At 39.1% G+C, this 19201-nt stretch overlaps 2 protein-coding genes across 4 annotated transcripts; one reads left to right on the top strand and one right to left on the bottom strand.

Moving 5' to 3' along the window:
• Window positions 1-2114: 2114 nt before the first annotated feature.
• Window positions 2115-13936, top strand: med17 (mediator complex subunit 17). Of its 3 annotated transcripts, none has more exons than XM_039790715.1 (13): window positions 2115-2262; window positions 3967-4236; window positions 4755-4918; window positions 5121-5340; window positions 5491-5627; window positions 5925-6006; window positions 7108-7260; window positions 7871-8001; window positions 9030-9214; window positions 10168-10305; window positions 11915-12032; window positions 12663-12822; window positions 13536-13744. In XM_039790715.1, the coding sequence occupies exons 2-13, from the start codon at window positions 4002-4004 to the stop codon at window positions 13742-13744; spliced, it is 1932 nt and encodes a 643-aa protein (XP_039646649.1). In that variant the 5' UTR covers window positions 2115-2262; window positions 3967-4001. The 3 variants fall into 3 exon arrangements, with proteins under 3 accessions (XP_039646649.1, XP_039646638.1, XP_039646657.1); XM_039790704.1 differs by having other exon boundaries at window positions 2116-2262; window positions 3992-4236; XM_039790723.1 differs by lacking the exon at window positions 2115-2262 and having other exon boundaries at window positions 4002-4236; window positions 13536-13936.
• Window positions 13937-14274: 338 nt separating this feature from the next.
• Window positions 14275-18484, bottom strand: LOC120552565 (V-set and transmembrane domain-containing protein 5). Its single transcript, XM_039790737.1, has 5 exons — window positions 18240-18484; window positions 17719-18077; window positions 15976-16302; window positions 14878-15021; window positions 14275-14443 (listed from the first exon to the last, which is right to left on the bottom strand). Exons 2-5 carry the CDS (start codon window positions 17792-17794, stop codon window positions 14412-14414), a joined length of 579 nt encoding a protein of 192 aa, XP_039646671.1. The 5' UTR covers window positions 17795-18077; window positions 18240-18484; the 3' UTR covers window positions 14275-14411.
• Window positions 18485-19201: the final 717 nt, after the last annotated feature.

Here is a 19201-nt window from a genome sequence, read left to right as displayed (position 1 = left end):
CCGGTAGTTTAAACTGCCCGCCGTACGTCTCCATTCCGCGCTAAAATCTGTAACATTGGTTCCGACCAGACACTAAACATGGTTCCTATAGCTATAGCTTTCTTTGACAAATATAATTTAAACTGTAGGCTACTTATACAGAATACAACAAGATCTGTAAAGCAATGCCTATACCATTATTACAGTTAATTCAAAGCACATTGTTTTATATATATATATATATATATATATATATATATATATATATATATATATATATATATATATATATATACAGGTTCCAAATATGGTTGCATTAGAAAAAACACATTTTAAATTCATTAAATGGCCCATTTCCCCAAAAGTCAAAGAGACTCACTTTAAAATAATCTATAAGATATAGGCCTATCTATCGTTGACTTTCTTGGAAAAAGATTCAAATTGAATGTAGACCCTTTTGTATTTTGTGAGGTGGCTGAGGAGACTCTTTGCCCCGTGTCCAACAGCTTCTGGTCTGAGATACATAATTGTCTGTCACTTAAGATTGATAATATCGCTACTCTCACCTTGCCACACATCCTCTTTTATATGGATAATACAGATTCATCAGTATCAGACTTAATCAATATGATTATTCTTATGGGTAAATATCATATGCATTGCAGTAAGTTCCTTTGTTTGGTTTATAAATGATTTTAAATAGTTTTTTTTTCCACACTGAAAAAGATCAGATCTAGTAAAATTGCAAGAAAAATGTGTAGTGACATATCTAGGAAACTACAGTTTTGATTAATCTCCCCTTAATTGTGTGCTGCTGTAAATGTTTATTTTTTTCTAGCCTTTTTGCTTTTGACTTGTGTATTTTTAAGTAGCTCCCCCTTGTTGGTGTGTTCTTTGCTGTTTGTTTGTTTTTCTTAGGTGATTATTTCTTGTGCATGGACACCATTTGTATTGTATATACGCATGTATATTCTTTTTCTCCAACGAGAGTTTTGTATGTTAAAAAATAAAATAAACATGGGTCCTAGTTCCTATCCACAATATGTGCGTCGAAAATAAATTACCATACCTACTTTAAATTAAACAAAAACAGTTTTCATTAAGAAATAAAAAGATATTCAATAAAAGTCAAATTGAGCCCCTAAATATGCTAAACTCCCAAAACCGGTTAGCTAGAAACTCCCCGGTAGGCCGTGCACTTCAAGTTGAAGCAGCTGAAATGCCATTGTGGTTACGTCGGTAAACAGCTGGTAGACAATTACACATCCATGGGGTTACAACTTCTGGAGGTAAAATCCATACAAAATATGTATGCCTATCAGAGAGAAAGGACATATAGTGGCAAAAATAAACCGATTTGGGATAACAGGAGTAGGAGTAAAGAACATAGTGGAGTATGGTGACAGTGGACAAGGCACAAGATGCTTGGTCAGCTTCCTAATGAGAAAGGATTATTTATATGCAGTGTGCGGACCTTCGTGTGGTCTTTCACTGTCTATGGCAGGGGTTTTCAACGTTTTTAAGCCAAGGACCCCCTAACTGAAAGAGAGATGGATCAGGGACCCCCTACTACATATATTGTATAAAATGAAGTTGCATATTAAACTGGGCCTACAATAACGTGCAGGGCGGCCTAAAGCATTATACATAGCCTACCTTTTTTTTTTTTTTGCATAGAATACTAAGCTATTAAAATAGCCTAATAATTGTGGCTTGATTTTATGAATGAAAGTTTTAACGTTAAACATCCATGTGGCACAGTGAATCCTCAGAATAAACGGTCTGTGGATGGCTACCTTATACCTTATAGGCCAGTAAGCAGAGGGGATTTGTATTTGCTAATAATAGGCTATGTTGGATTAATGTCAAGACTTTTTAATTTTTGAAAAAGACTTTCAAAAATGAACAATAATTTGGAGGGCCCCCTGCATTGACTCTGAGGAGAGTCCCCCTGGGGACATATCCCTGTTGAAGATCCCTGGTCTATGGTGTGGACAGGACTTGAGTGAAATCCACAGGCTGGCATTCCGGAGACTGTAGGAGTTAACTAACGCCAGACGGTGGCAGTAGTGCGACATTAGCTGCCGTTAAAACCCGAAGAAGAAGAAGAAGAAGGCGGTAGACAGTGTATATACTGTCTATGTGTCTATGTCTATGGGTAGAGTGCTGTTGTTCCTGACTGTGTAGAAAGCGAATAATGAATCATTCACCTCCCTGCTGGAAAATACTCCTCAATTGAAGTGAATAACCTTTATACTTGTGACTAGCTAGTGCATACTAGAGGTAAGATGAACACGAATAAAACACGTTCTCATTTGGCCATTTATTTCGAGCGCCGTGGTTTTATTTTGTCCTGTGAGCCTATTAGCGAGGGGCTAACGCTAGCTTTTCACGCTAGCCAGACGCAGAAATACACAATCAAATGCAGCTAGCTCGTGCAGCCACTATTAGTAATATTTATTGATGCAGTTATTTAGAAAACCTCTTTAAGGGTTAAAGACAACCCAGCAGTGGTGGAAGAAGTATTCAGATCATTTAAGTGAAGTACTAATACCACAGCGTTACCAGTAAAACTCCTGCACTCAAACTTAATAATAATAATAATGTATACTGTATTAATCCCGCAAGTGGAAATTACAATGATTTCACTCTGTTGTTATTACACACAGGCCTGAATTACACACACATGCTCAGTACCTATACATGCACTAATGGAGAGATGTCAGAGTTAATTTAAAGTATGTAAAGTAATGTAATACCACAGCGTTACCAGTAAAAACACCCTGCAATCAAACTTCACTTAAAGTATGTAATGTATAGTATTATCTGATAAATAAAATATACTAAGTAAAAGCATTGCTTGTGCATTGAAATATTCCCTGTCAGCGTTTGATGTTTCTGGATTAATATTCCTGCTGCATTCATGTCTATGTTGCATTTTACTGCTGTAGATGTTTAAGGTTGTGCTCATTTTAACTCCTTTATATAGTTACTGTTGGGTAGTTTAATCTACAGTAATGCTTCATATTTTATAAGATCATCATATGTTTGTAGCAAAGCTGTCCTGTGAGAACCACGTATCTCTAAAAAGGTTTAAAACTTTTAATAGTGTCAGAAAAACAGCCCTGTTTTCAGCTTTGTGACGATGCATTTTCCAGCTGATCCGAGAGGATTTTTAAAGACTTTATTTAGATTAAGAAGTAGGAGAACTTACTCAACACATAAAGGAAGACTTCATCCTTCAGTTTATCACAAACATTCAACATCAACACATCTGGAGATGCGTGGTTTTCACTGGACAGGGAGGAAGGGAAAGCTGTCATCTGAAAAGTAACTAAAGCAGTAGACAAATGTAGTGGAGTAAAAACTACAATATTTACCTCTGAGATGTAGTGAAGTACAGGCAAAAAGTATAGAACACTTCCTGAAGAGGTCCCGAAAAGTTCTTAAAGACTTAAAAGATCCTAGTCTAAAGTTAAAGTAGATGACTTAACATGATCACTTAAGTTTTAGATTTTGGAGGTGGTAAAATACAGTTTTTTTCCCCTTATTAGATACCAAGTCCACTTATGCAGATCTGTTTTGTGGTTTGTGCATCTTCTTTTTATTGTAAACATTTTGTGAAGTGAATTTGTCTTTGGTCTACTTATTCAAACTGGCTTTTAGGGCTGTGCTCCATTGAAGAAATTCTTAGTCGACTAACACTCATTCAATTGTACCGACTAATCGATTAGTTGATTTAATCGACAGATCTGTAAATCTGAGTTTCTCCGCAAAGAGTCACGCAAAAGCACCACTTTAATTCTTGTGTTTACCAGAGATGTGCTCGTACGTTTCTTGGAAATAAGTCATTCAGCATTGAAAACTAAAACGACTGATTAGTCGACTAATCGACTAAGAGGGAGCAGCCCTACTGGCTTTAAAATATGTCAAAGAACATTTAGAGATCCACTTAAATAAGTTGCTTTGTGCTCTACCGTGTTTCAGACTGTGCTTGTGTTCCTCCTATCAGCCTTGTCATCATGTCTGGTGGTCCAGCAGTAAGGGTCAGCATTGAGTCTTCCTGTGAGAAGCAGGTGCAGGAAGTGGCCCTCGATGGAACCGAAACCTACGTCCCCCCTCTGTCCATGTCGCAGAACTTGGCAAAGTTGGCCCAAAGAATTGACTTCAGCCAGGGATCTGACTCCGAGGAGGATGGGACGGAGGGCGAACCCAGGGACCGCGAGTGGAGCAAGCAGGAGCCAGAGGAAGAAGAAGGTAACATGCTCTAGAGAAAGCAGGGACATTTAGAGCCAGGGCTAGATTCTGATTGATCCATCACTGATTAATTGTTTTTGAGAAATGGATTTCAGATAATCAGCTAATTTGATTGCTTGCTAGGGGAACACCCACACACAATGTGAGGGAATTTATACATTAATACATTTAAAGAAAAGTAGGAGATTAAAATTGAGACGTTGGTAATTCAGCTTTTTCTTATATTTTTTATTCTTTTCTAACTCAAGTTTATTCATTTTTCAAATTGAAAAACAAGTTGCACAACTTTCGACCAACAAACGGCGTTTTCAGCTGAATGGTCCTTTGTCTTAAAGGTGGTACATTAAGTTGATAGTTTAATTCATAAAATAAATAAATAAATAAATAAATAACAACCAGGAAGTTAAGGGCATCTTACATCAAGATCAAGTAAGAACATTTAGTTAAATAATAAAAACACAATAAGGTAAAGAGACTTTGCGTAACATACCAATCTAATTAGCAGTTTTCTTACACAGGCACAGTGAAGTTTCAGCCATCTCTTTGGCCCTGGGACTCGGTGCGTAACAACCTGCGCAGTGCCCTGACAGAGATGTGTGTGCTCCATGATGTGCTCAGCGTGGTGAAGGAGAAGAAGTACATGGCCTTAGACCCAGTGTCTCAGGATCCAACAGCTGGCAAGGTAAACTGCTAAAGAATATCACTTTAACTACCATCACTTAACATCTATAGGAGGGCGAGTAAGGATCCTACAGATAACACCCGAGTGTGACTGCAACACTAATGAAACGTGAAACAAAAATGATGACGTTCTGTGGTTCATATTTCTCAAGGAGATCTTTGCACCTTCTCTGTTTGTTTTTTTCTTCTTGCCCTTCGTGCAGACCCCCCAGGTGTTCCAGCTGATAAGTAAAAAGAAATCATTGGGCACAGCAGCGCAGCTCCTCCTGAAGGGAGCAGAGAAGCTCAGCAAGTCAGTAGCAGAGAACCTGGAGAACAGGAGGCAGAGGGACTTCAACTCTGAGCTGCTGCGACTCCGCTCTCAGTGGAAACTACGCAAAGTGGGAGACAAGATCCTGGGAGACCTCAGCTACCGGAGCGCAGGTGATAAGGCCTCTAATGTGTAAACTCAAATCTGTGAAAGGCTTTTTACAAAACACAGTTGTCCTGTTGTGTTCTACAAAGTAACCTGAGGACATTTTGAACTTGTATTCTAATCCCAGTGTAACATGTTTTGACTATCTACGCATGCAGGTTCCCTTTTTCCTCACCATGGCACGTTTGAGGTGATAAAGAACACAGACATTGATCTGGACAAAAAGATCCCAGAGGACTACTGCCCGCTTGATGTGCAGATCCCCAGTGACTTGGAGGGATCTGCTTATATCAAGGTGAGAGGAAAACGAAACATGTCTCTCCACAATTGGCACATTTTATTTAAATACAGTCTTTTCTATTCAGCGTAACAGGGTCTGAAATTAGCACCCGCCAAATGCTGGTCATTTGTTCTCAGTTGCGTGTAAAATCGTCAAGCCATCTGCCACTTTGGTAGACAGGGAAAACGCACAACAGCTATAGCTCTTTTTATCTGTTTAAAATTTCCATACAACTGTCACCTATAATATACCCTTTTTTTAAGATTTCAGAAAGGTGTAGTTATAATGGTCAAGTACTGTTTATGTCTTCAGGTGTCCATCCAGAAACAAGCTCCAGACATCGGTGATCTGGGAACCGTCAACCTGTTCAGAAGACCGCCAAAAACCAAAGCCGGTATGGTTCAATACCCAGAGTTAAAATTCAGTTTATTTAGGAAGGGGACAATGCAAATTACAAAACAACACTCAATTACGCATGGGTTAAAAATGCCAGAATTAGCCAAAAGGCTATTTTTCCATCTGTAATCCCCTGGCCTCGATGTTAAAAAAGGATTTTTAAAATACCAATAAACAAGAAAGAAAGACATAGCATTGCATGTCTTCCAACAGGCCTTACACTTTAAGGACTGATTTAGTAATTGCCTGAATCTCTGCCTGTAGAACAGTAAATGGACAACGTGACATCATGACTTGGCGTAAACGTACACGCCACTTTCTCTGTTATCTGTACGCATTTGGAGCTATGTCTACGCCGTATCAGACTGATCTCAATAAGTGGCGTATGTATGACATGCCATTTTGGCGTGTTATCAAGACGCATATTCGCTTTATGTTTATCAACGCTGTTTGGCCTCCATTGACTTACCTTACCTTGCAATTGCGTGTGAATTGATGCCTTAGTAGTTTGAAAGGGCGAAAAGCCGCATAGCAAGGTTGGTCGGGGTGGTGGATGGGTAAAACACAGGACTTTGACAGAGGAAAGTGGGGATCGCATCCCATGCGTGTAGCGTTTACTTTGTTTCTACTACATTTCTTGTTTTCCTAAACCCAACCCGCGTGTCACAGTTCCTAAAAGACATAATCGCTTTTCGGACGGGTTGGGTTTAGGAAACGTGAAGCGCGGGACACGATCTCCGGTCTCCTGGGTGATAGTCCTGCGTTGTTTGACCCATCCAACCTCCCTATGCGGATTTTCGGGCTTTCATACTACTCGCTACGGTGTAAATTGACACGCAATCACAAGGTAATGTAAGTCAATGGAGGCCAAACGGCATTGATAAACACACTAAAAAGCGAGTATGCGTCTTGATAACACGCCAAAATGGCATACGAATTGTCGTGTCATACATACGCCACTTATTGAGATCAGTCTGAAATGGATGTCATCTCTAAAATTGCCCAACTCTCTTTCCCTCCACATCCTCACACGTCATCTTTGATCTCTTCCCGTTCTCCTCACCGGATCGCTCTTCATCCTGGCGTCCTCTCCGCCCAGGTACCCAGCTGTGGCATGTAAAGCTAGAGGCAGCTCAGAACGTTTTGCTGTGTAAGGAGATCTTTGCCCAGCTGTCCAGGGAAGCGGTCCAGATTAAATCCCAGATCCCTCACATTGTCGTGAAGAATCAGATCATCTCGCAGCCCTTCCCAGGTCAGAACGCTCATGACATGTTTTGTTGGACATTATCTATGTGTGTTGCATATTAAACATTTTTACCTGATGAAGGTCTGAGACCGAAACGTTGTATTTTTCTAAATAAATTATTGCTTGCGTAGTGGTCGGTGTGCAGGACTTTCTCTAAGCTTTTGATCTGCTACTTTTGATCATATCCTACGCACCTGCCCGACAAAAGAGGTGTGCAAAAAAAGCTTTCCTACGTTGCATATTAAACATTAAAATGCATCACTATAGGCCTGTGTTCAATTCTAATAGTTATATACAGTATATAGTATATATATAATAGTAGTACATTGGTACTGCATTTTAAAAATGGATAACTGACATGTCTATGCTATAAACCTAGAAGAGAGATGGTATGAACAAAAATATTCCAAAAGATAAAACAACTTCTTGGAAGAACTAATTTAGAGCAGTATTTTATCCAAAGTTCAGTTGCTCTGCTGGTACAGACATCATTCATAATATTTGCATTTGAGTAACGTAGAAACATTTTATGATCTGTGTCTCTGGAGTTGGCTTTGATTTTTCTTTTCTGTATAGAGGCATAAAACAAACATACTCGCGCCTTGTTCCTTCATAGGTCTGCAGCTGTCCATCTCACTGTGCCACTTTACGGGAGAGAAGAAGAACCACCGGGCGTCTCCAGAGAAACCCAAACCAGATGACCACCTTTACGTACTGGAACACAATCTGCATCAAATGATGAGAGAGGTGAAACACTGTGGGAAGTCACTCTGCATCTCATCTGACATACCGAAAAGCCAAAGATATGTTTTTAAACAGGGTTTTTCCAACAAAAGAGTAGTAACTGTAGTAACTTTTTTCAAGGGAACCTTATCAAAAATGTTGATTTATTTTATGGGTTGTGTAAAAATTCAGTCAATATATCCTTAAGGATTTTTTATTTTTTATTCTTAAATATCAATTTCATTATTTCAAATATTTTTTTGCCTTAAATACCCTTTATCATTCACGCTATACTTTCTAGAAATGCAGTCTGTTTTTACAGCTGTAAGCTTTTGACAACCAGGTTGAGTCTTGTTTACAGGAAAAAATAACAATCACAGGGATACAATCAGAATATATTTAAAACACAAATTGTCACTATAATGTGAGTTGGCATTTTTGTGCTATCTTCCTGTTGCTATTATTATTATTAAGTAATATAACTAGTAGTCTATTGGATTACAGCAGGGACGTGCACAGACATTTGGAGGGGCTATTGCTATAATCTGGAAAAAGGCTGACTTGTTGAGTGGTGCTCTGCATGCTCTCCCTCCCTCTCTGGTCTGGAGCTGCGTGGTAGGCCTCATCTTGAATAGAATTATTAGAATCTGAATAAAGTAATACTTATACAGTATACTGTACTTTTGACTGCTAAAAAACTGAACGCTGACACTAGTGCTGCCAGTTGCCCTTAGACTGTGGCTGCACTCAATGATTCTGGTTGAAATAACAAATGTTATGACTTGGCACCATTAATATTTGTTTATTTATTTATATATGTGTGTGTGTGTATATATATATATATATAATACACATATATATATATATATATATAATACACATATATTACAGTTTTACTTTAGTTCAGTTCAGTCTTTATTGTCCCGCACAGGAAATTTAACAACTTTTGCAAAAGCAGACTCATCTGTCTGGAGACATCCTGCAACACTTCATTCGTAATGGTTACATTTCATCAATTCTCATTTCATTCAACAGCCTCGTTTCTGTTTCAGTTTCACAAGCAGCAGCTGAGCTCTGTGGTAATGCCGCATCCTGCTAGCGCCCCCTTTGGCCACAAGCGCATGCGCCTAGCGGGGCCGATGGCCTACGACAAAGCTGAAATCTCCAGCTTGCAGCAGAGTGAGGGGCTTCTCGAGAAGATCATCAAACAGGCCAAACACATTTTCCTGCGTAGCAGGTAACTTTAGTTGTATCATCTATGATTTTATTTGAGGACTGATCATGTTAGGAAGCAATCCGATCACGATTGTTACCGATGCACCACAGCGGTCACCTATTCCCAACTAGCTACAGTCACAGTCCTAGTTGTCAATTCTCCATTACAGTTCGTATCCTATCATCTGCTGGCTGGACCTCTGTGAGTTGATTCTGTAAGCAGTGGCTTGGAGAATAAAAGTGAAACGAAGCAGGGTTCAATTCACAATGTTCTAAAGGTTTAATGAGACACAAAAGGATATATACATTTTCTAACAATCGCTCCATTCACTTAGATGACATAAGAGTAGAAAGATATGAGAGAGGCTCCAGAGGACAGAAGGATTGGTTTAAGGTTGGTTGACACAGATACATCTTCAAGAAGGAAAACAGTGTTTATTTTTCCGATACAAATGAGAACCGATGAGAGAGGCTTTGTTCGGAGGTTTGAACAGAATGGAAAGTAACATATTCACAACAGATCACAAAACCGTTGCGTTGTATCCCAACATTTAAAGCTAGAGTAAAGTTAGGAGCAATAAACATTCAACTATGTATTACCACCATAGATCTGGTATGTAAAACCAGGTGGAAGCGTCAGGTATATAATGCCATGGTTTGCAGTGAAAATAATTGGAGGTTGTGCAATTAAGTACTATTTGCTCAGTTAAAGTAAGCAAACAATGCTCGGACCACATAATATGAAACTACCAAACATTCCCCTAACTGTTTGCAATGCCACATTTGGCCAAAAGATGGCGTACTTTGTCTTTGCTCATCATAGTTTGAGCCCAGCAAAATACAAATCCTTAGCAATATTTAAAGTTTTTCTAAGCAGTGTTGAGTATATCATGATGAGTAAAGGCAGTAGGTATTAGGTTTCATTTTTAGCCACCTGCTTCATAATTCAGCAGTATTGTTGTTTGTAATCACCAGGACGGCGCGGACCATTGACAGCCTGGCAATGCGCATAGAAGACCCCCAAATCCAGGCTCACTGGTCTAATATCAATGATGTGTATGAGTCCAGCGTCAAGGTGCTCATCACCTCTCAGGGCTACGAGCAGATCTGCAAGTAAGTGGAGGAGAAGAGGGAAAGAGAGGCTACATTTGCACTACTACGTTTTGGTTTAAAACTTTAAAGTCTTTTGCTACGTTTGCGCCTCAAGGGCACACCACTCCAGCATTTCCGAGCCCCTAAAACTGAGGATTTGGAAACACTGCTTTCCTCGTTTTAGTTTGAAGAATCCGGGGCTGCCTTGTAGCAGGGCTGTAGTCGTGTCCACCTTTGTCGAGACCGAGTCAAGACAGAGTCCAAAGAGGTTCAAGTCCAAGTTAACACAGAGTCCAAATGAGAGACAGTCAATATCGAGACAGAAAAAAAGAATCCTCTTCAAGACCATTTACTTACCTGTTCATAATTTATGTGACGTGAGAGACAGTATATCATCTATTAAGATGATCATTTTGCTTATTATTTGTAATAATCAAAAAGCAAGTGCAATAAAACACTATAGGATCAAATTAAGCCATATTATTTACTTAAAATATAAAATGGAAGTGTTCCCATTCTTGAACTTATTACTCTTACTATTATTACTCGCTGACATTGTGTCTGTGGCCAAAATGAAAATAATTGATACCTGATGATTGAGGAATATGACGCAGCCAGGTGTATACCAGGCGACCAATCACGATGCCTGTTCTAGATGGATTTTGAATTAAACTAATACCTGTTTTCTGAACAACCATGCTTCATCTATGGTTTTGTTTTGAAGGAGGAAGTTACTTTAGAACAAAAGCATTTAGTGCTGGACTCGGTCGAGACCAACTAGAATATTTGGCAAGTTCAATGGCCGAGTCCGAGACAACAGAAAAGCGTCTTGAGTACTCAAGTACTACAGCCGTGCTTTGTAGTCTGGACGGGCACAAACGGAGACCTTTGATAACGACGATGCACATCTGTCAGTCTTATCGGTTAGGTAGGCTTACATACCTTTCGTCGTCGGTCCAAGCTAATAAATCCCATCTCTTACATTTTCGCCATTGTTGTTCTTTCTCCAGTGTATTTTTCTGTATTTTCAACTTTTACATCCATGATTTTCAACCGCAGAGTAACGTCAGACAATCTGCTTACCGTTTAACACTGGCACGCACATGCCCGGTGTGCGTGAATCGTCATGTGATATGCGTTGTCAGATGTGTTAATATGGACGGAGATTAGTTCTGCTATTGCAACGAAAACTCTTGTGTGGATGGAGATTGTCTAAGTCTCAAAATGCTGCTTATAAATTAAAACGTAGTAGTGTAGATTAAGCCAAAGGAAGAACCAGATCAGATAAGGGGACACAGTGTGGGAAATACAGGGACAGGGGGGGGGACCTGCTAATGTTTTGAAGAGCTGCTGTTGGCATGTGAAGGCCATTTAATAACATTTTAAATTATGTAAATTGGAAGCTATGGCTGTTGTTTTTCAGCATGTTATACTCTCATTATGAATTTAGAAATAGAAGTGAGTCTTACATGGCTGTGAAATACAGGCCACACAATGCTATGAGTTTCTGCTTTTATGAAATGCATTTTTTAGTCCCTCCTGTATTTCTTTGCTTGCACATGGTTGGTCTCATTCCACTTGACTGACGCATACGATCCTAGATAAGGCGTAACATGTTCTGCGTGTTTAGGTCCATCCAGCTGCAGCTGAACATCGGCGTCGAGCAAATCAGAGTGGTGCACAGAGATGGGCGTGTCGTCACACTGTCCCACCAGGAACAGGAACTGCAGGACTTCCTCCTCTCGCAGGTATCACAGTTCCCTGATTGAACTGAACATTATGTTTTACTCCACTACATCTCAGAGGTACATATTGTACTTTTTAATTCACTTCATTTGTCTGAAAGCTTTAGTTGATTTTCAGATGACAGTTTTTCATCCCATTCCTATCCATGAAAACCATGAATCTCCAAATGTTGAATTTTTGTGATAAACTGAAGGATGAAGTGTTCCTTTATGTGTTGAAACAATTCGGATCAGCTGGTAAAATGCATCGCCACGAAGCTGAAAACAGGGCTGTTTTTCTGACACCATGAAAAGTTTTAAAACTTTTTAGAGATACGTGGTTCTCACAGGACAGCGACGCTACAAACATATGATGATCTTATAGACCATGACGCATTACTGTAGATTAAACTACCCAACAGCATATAAATGAGCACAACCTTAAACATCTACAGCATACACATTAATGCAGCAGGAATATTAATCCAGAAACATCAAACGCTGACAGGGAACATTTTACTACACAAGCAATGCTTTTACTTTTCAAGTTTTGCTGATACTTCTTACATACTTTTACTTATGGAAGGTTTTGAATGCAGACTTAAACTTGTAATTTATTTGAGTGTTTTCAGTGTGGTATTTCTACTTCTACAGATGTCACAGCATCAGGTGCATGCAGTTCAGCAGCTGGCCAAAGTGATGGGCTGGCATGTCCTAAGCTTCAGTAACCATGTAGGCCTGGGCCCAGTGGAGAGCATTGGAAATGCCTCAGCTATAACTGTTGCATCTCCCAATGGAGAGTACGCCATCTCAGGTGAGATGAGTGTGGTAAAGATCCAGATACAAAGTTCACCTTAATATTAAGAAAACTTATACAAATTCAACTTTGAAGCATGTTAAAAAAAAAAAAGAATCAGCTACTTGTGGAGCTTTATTGTTGCTAGTATGTGTTTTTCTTAGTCCAACAAATAAAAATATTCAGTGCAATAACCAGCTAGATAGCTAAATAATGTTGACCTATCGGTTTTATCAGGTTTTTGCGTCAGTATCTGGAAATCAAACAGGGAGATTCAACAGACAGAAGGAGAAATGCATGAGAATTGGAAATAATGATATTTACCAACATTAGGCCTAAATGACCAGAATGCAATGCAGCAGATGAGACCTGTTGCATTTTGATTTAAATGGCCCAACTTTTCCCTTTTTCCCAAACAAGGGGAAGCAACTCGAGCATTGCTCTCACTGAATGCATCTAGGCCACACACCCTGTCTAAAATCACTCTGAGTTTATTCAAGTTGAGGGGTCATTGAGAAAATTAATCAAAACACTTCACCACAAAATAACCCCTTGAATGCATCACATCAACATCATGAATTAATGTTATCTAACATGATAAGAGTATCCTAAGACAATGAATGAACACTGAATAGCCGCATAACCTCAAATGACTAGGAATTGGGCATGGATGTATTAATATAAGCAGATTTTAGTCACTAATACTGTTGTGTATCTGTTGGTCTATTCAGTGCGTAACGGCCCAGAGAGCGGGTGCAAAGTTTTGGTCCAGTTCCCCCGCACCCAGACCAAAGAGCTGCCGAAGAGCGACGTCATCCAGGACGCCAAGTGGAGCCACCTCAGAGGGCCGAGCAAAGAGGTCCACTGGAGCAAGATGGAAGGAAGAAACTTTGTCTACAAGATGGAGCTCCTCATGGCTGCACTGACTCCTTGTCCTTAGATACAATCAGTCTGCGGACTCCTTTTTAAAAAATGTGACTTTTCTCTTCCTTTCCACCTCCAGTAGTGTCTGCAGCTGTTTTTTATGTTTGTGTGTACTTCAAACAATCTGATACAAAATAAAACTTTGTCTGTCTATATGTATTTGTGCTGATTTGTCATATCATAAAGCTATTTTGCTGTTTTCTAAGGACTTCTGGTTAATGTCTTTTTATTGTGAGGAATGTGTTTCTGCAGTTTTGCTTAATCTTTATAATTTGTCTGATTTGAATAGCATTTTAGAGAAACTGACTTTCTTCTTAGTCTGATTCATCAGTTTTACTGTAAGAAAGAACCATGCGTTAGATTTTAGTTCACCTTTTAAAATGAGCAATGTACGTAAGTGATGAGAAAAGTAGACTTATTGTTCATTCCATCTGTTACTGCATCAAAGGTCTGATACAGACTACCTGCTATAAAACCTTTTTTCAAAGCCTGATTCAACTTTGATAATTGTTGTGAAGAACCCATAACTCAAAGTAAATCACACAATTAATTTGCTTAGACAGTAACTCTGTTATTTTATGTACACATCTAACTTAAACATTTTTATTTAAAAAGCAGTCCTTATGTTCGATGAACAGTCTCTGGTGTTTCCCTGCCAGGTACAAAGCACAGCCAGACGTCCTTCAGAGGGGCTGCAGCTCTGTTGCGTCATTTTCTGCATAAAAGGAGAATTCAACTTAACGCACCGATGTAACAAAGCTATAATGGACCTTTGTACTCAAACACACCCATACTTACACACAATAAATAACTTAAACCCACATTCACGCCCATAAAGCCATATTCATACATCACACATACAATGATGTAGCAGCAACAAAATAAACTGAACTACACTCATCCATACAAGCTTATATAAAACGTGGGTTTATTTAATGAAAATCCAGCAATTATATTCTTGTTTAAAAAAGCATTTTAGTACCATCTAGACAAACAGCAGTACATGCCACTATCCTACATTGTAATTTCCCTAAGCTTCTGTAATAACTCATTGAGTAGTTAAGTGACATTTTATCTTTCATACAAAATGATTGTTCATAAAGGGGCATGCACTTTAGAAAAGAAAAGAATAATTTTTACGTTATTTACCTGGCATCTCTTTCCTGCGTCTACATGCAACTATCTTCCTGTAGGCCTTGTCTAGTAGCCATGTGGCCAGCATGAGAAGGGCAGCCACAAAGGCCAGTGCTAAGGCAGAGACAGACAGGTACTGGAGATCCTCATACAGCACCTCTGGAGAACAGAGACACAGGAAGCCAAATCATGTTCACTTCAAAATAGCCTTGGGCACAGACTACTTTCCAAAGATGCAAACACAACAATTACTCTGTTCAGTGTTGAGAAATAATAACATTCAAATTTTTATGTCAAGATCATTTGGTATGTATACCTATTTGTATCATCCTTTTAACAGTAAAGTCCTGTATCTGATTGTAATGTTGCTCGTGTCGTCTACTGATGAATAACTATGATAAACTCAAAGTATCTGCTTGATCGGAAGATCTGAAAGTTAAAAAAAAATTTGAAAATGTCACTCCAGACTTTCACCACCTTCACAGATACCGGAGTAGCTGACTACATCATAAATGTCTATAAAATGAGGTAATTTGCCAGTGTTTTGGTTATTTTTTACCTTTATTTATTCAGTTCTTTTTTTGCAGGAATTCCTCAAGCACACTTACGCAAATTCCCACCTGGAAGCTGCCCAGTACAACCAAAGTCTGATCTACTGGTTACTGAGTAGTTAAAGTTTAGCGACTTGCTCAAGAGCACCTTAGTGGTGGTAATGAAGGAGGGATAAGTGCAGACAAGTTTGGGAAATGTTGGCAGGGCAACTATCATTCTTATATGCCAACAACTGTTACCACAATGCTGTTGAGCAAGGCACACTCGCAGTCAGACTGCCAGACTGGGATCTTAAGACTGTTTTTTCATGCTTGAATTAGGACCATCAGTGCTTAGCAAATCAGTTCACTAGCTGTATTTTGTGGTACATCCTGTTTTGTTTTTTAAACGTTCTTGCTTTATACTCTTGTCTAATTCGCTTGTATTAGGCAGCAGGTGTGAAATCAAGCTCTGTTAATTTGACCTAAGGCTTTTAATGCAAAAGAAAATGTGGTCAAATGAGGTTTTCCAAAATGTAGCACTCTTATCGAATGACATACACAGAAGCCCAGACCCACTCACCGTTCACTTTCAGGACAAAGCCAGCGTCCTTGCTGCTTCCTGCCGTGTCTGTGACAGTGACCACGTAGTATCCAGCATCCTGCAGCTGCAGGTCTGACAGGCCCATTGAGCCATTGTTGAAGGACTGCACTCTGCTGCTGTAATCCTCTGTTATGTTGGTGTACACCCCCGACTGCCAAGTCCCTATGGTGCGGCTCACCGCCCCTGACATAAAGGTCCATTGTATGGTGGGGATCCCAAAACACGTAACATCCACTGAGAAAAACACATCCTCCTGCACCGACCTGGTCAGGCTCCTCTGGGGAGACTGAATGGAGATGGCTTCAGCTTCCAAAGTCAAAAGGATAAACATATGTGAAGATATGGATTATAGATGAACTGTGAATGCATTTTGGAGTTTAAAAACAGATGTAATACACATCAAGATATGGGGCAAGAGCCTAGACAGACAGACATAGATAGATAGATAGATAGATAGATATAGACAGACAGACAGACAGACAGACAGACAGACAGACAGACAGACAGACAGACAGACAGACATAGATAGATAGATAGATAGATAGATAGATAGACAGACATATAGATAGATAGATAGATAGATAGATAGATAGATAGATATAGACAGAGACAGATAGATAGATAGATAGATAGATAGATAGATAGATAGATAGATAGACAGACAGACAGATAGATAGATAGATAGATAGATAGATAGATAGATAGATATAGACAGAGAGACAGATAGACAGATAGATAGATAGATAGATAGATAGATAGATAGATAGATAGACAGACAGATAGATAGATAGATAGATAGATATAGACAGAGAGACAGATAGATAGATAGATAGATAGATAGATAGATAGACAGACAGACAGATAGACAGATAGATAGATAGATAGATAGATAGATAGATAGATAGATAGGAAACAAAAAAAAAAAAAAAAAAAAAAATATAATAGATAGATAGATAGATAGATAGATAGATAGATAGATGTTTGCTCAGAAGGCACAACAATATTGCACACTGCATGATTGTTACGGTCACACCTTTGTCTTTCACCATTTTAGCTCCTGTTCAACCTTCATCTAGGTAGGACAGTAATTACAGCGGATACATTTCAGAGCATGACACATACAGCACCATAAATAGAAAATGTTTTACCTCATATGTTTTGCATTTCAAGACACAGTAAGTCACTGTTGCTCGCCAACACTGTGACTCATATGCATTGAATTCCATGTACAGACAGAAATGTGCTGCTCTGTTAGTTTCTTTTGGCAAATTACAAGCCTCTCGCTGGAGGGATGAAACAATTCAAACAAGCTGAGAAGTATCTATTTGAATGTAGCCAACAGTGCTGCTCTGTTTTGGCCGCCCCTCATCAAATATTTTCACAAGTTTTCACTGGGAGATCTGGTTCTGCTGGTGGTGTTTACTTAATGAGTCACAGGTAAATAATTCTACCTGAGATTACCAAGGCTGACTAAACGTAACAAGACGGTGTGGAAAAAAAAAGCTTTTTTCCTTGCAATTCAGATTCTTGTGCACTGGGACCTTGGGCAATCTGATGTTTACAGTTCTATCTCTAGTTTTCACCCCTGCCAGAATTGCAACTAAGTTCTCTTTGAAAGGACTGGATCCTCATCCTATGTATTTAGCCCTGAGCAAATATAAGATTGCCACATAGGCATGCTCTAGAGAAAACCACATTATAAGCATGTGTTGGAATGCTTACCTAGGTGACACATATATAATGTGATGCTGAGAAAAACAGCAACATCTTGTACATCCCAGAGCCTGAAATGCCACATTGGAATCCCAGACCCATTGGTCGAACCGCAGTTGAAGAATCTCCTCCGGGTTATTTCACATTCTGAAGTATTCTCCTGTCTTTCTCCTTCCAAAACAGCCTTTCCTCGTTCCCAGGGTTTCTTCTTCCACCTGTACAGGTATCTGTGTGTGCGACTATTCCCCCCCTTATTTTTGAGAGAAATTAGAGGTCCCGTCACAGAAGTGCTGTAGTTTCCCTCCTCTCTCAGGACTGTGCTGGATTCCTCTTCATACCTGCGCAAGTCAGTGCCAGCCAGCCCACACCTATCAGGCAGGTTTAGCCAGAGTTTACTGAGTAAACATGTACTCAACGTTATGTGATCTCTCACTCACTCGCTCACACACACACACACACACACATAAATCCTTCTCAATTTACTTACTACCACCACCACACCACCCCCACCCTGCCCAACAAACACTCACCTGTATAGACAGTCACACTATCGCAAAATGAAACCGGGACAGGTTGAATCACCCAGTATATTCATGCTGTGACACACCTGGTAAAACATGTCAAACAGGAAGTGTGTGTTCACACGTATGCACAAAGCAACACAGACACACAGTGAACTAACATTTCAATTTGTGAGGTATGAATAAGCTTCTTGCTTGTGTGTGTTATGACATTTTAATTTCTGATTTCTTTTTTAAATAATCTTGATCTCTTTTTATAGACATCTTGCCTGGGATCAGAGAAATTAATTTGATTAATTTGATTAATTTTAAATAATTTTAAACTATCAAAGGGGTCTTGGTGTTTCAGCCAGGCACTCCAAAACAGACATTTTTATATAAAATTGCACATGAGGCCCTCGGATTACTTAACTGTTGATAATAATGGAATAAGATATTCCACTTAATGGCTTGGGGATGTCAACAGTTATCCATTCAACCGTTAACTGATGGTAAGAATTTTGACAGCTAAACAGTTAAAAACAATATTATTAAAACAAATTAAAAATGTATTAAAAAACGTTGTGCATTGTAAAAGAAAAATAGGCTAAACAATCTATTTCTTAACTACTAGTTGCCTTGTTGGTGCTAACTTTGCACTAGCAAGTTGCATTTTAAGCTATTCTTTTTTTCTGCTCGAGACAATATAAAATAAGCTTTTTGTTTGAAGGAGATATCATGTTTGGTGACTTTGACCCCCAACCATACCTGTCAAGTTTTGGATTTGAAAATAAGGGAATTTTTTCCGGCACCCATTGCAAGCAGTCCCACCACCCCAACCAAGCTCCAGTATCCCTTACATTTTAAGACAGGTGTACAAGAAAGCTAAAATCACCACTTGATGCAGAATGCTGAAAACATTTACAATTTATAACATTGCTTGTCTTTACATTTTATTTTCATTCCACACATTCTTTTCATTTCATATTGCT

Source organism: Perca fluviatilis, chromosome 2, assembly GCF_010015445.1.
Source record: "Perca fluviatilis chromosome 2, GENO_Pfluv_1.0, whole genome shotgun sequence".
Lineage (NCBI taxonomy): Eukaryota > Metazoa > Chordata > Actinopteri > Perciformes > Percidae > Perca > Perca fluviatilis.
Note: the sequence above shows the minus strand (reverse complement) of the source record. Positions and strands in the feature narration are given on the sequence as shown.

Coding starts and splice junctions, on each gene's coding strand:
- med17 (XM_039790723.1), top strand. CDS start 4,002: ATGTCTGGTGGTCCAGCAGTAAGGGTCAGCATTGAGTCTTCCTGTGAG. Junction 10,306..11,914: donor GGCTACGAGCAGATCTGCAA/GTAAGTGGAGGA, acceptor CTGCGTGTTTAG/GTCCATCCAGCTGCAGCTGA. Junction 12,823..13,535: donor TGGAGAGTACGCCATCTCAG/GTGAGATGAGTG, acceptor TGGTCTATTCAG/TGCGTAACGGCCCAGAGAGC.
- LOC120552565 (XM_039790737.1), bottom strand. CDS start 17,794: ATGTGGCATTTCAGGCTCTGGGATGTACAAGATGTTGCTGTTTTTCTC. Junction 15,022..15,975: donor CTTTGTCCTGAAAGTGAACG/GTGAGTGGGTCT, acceptor TCTGTTCTCCAG/AGGTGCTGTATGAGGATCTC. Junction 14,444..14,877: donor ACGCAGGAAAGAGATGCCAG/GTAAATAACGTA, acceptor CCTTTTATGCAG/AAAATGACGCAACAGAGCTG.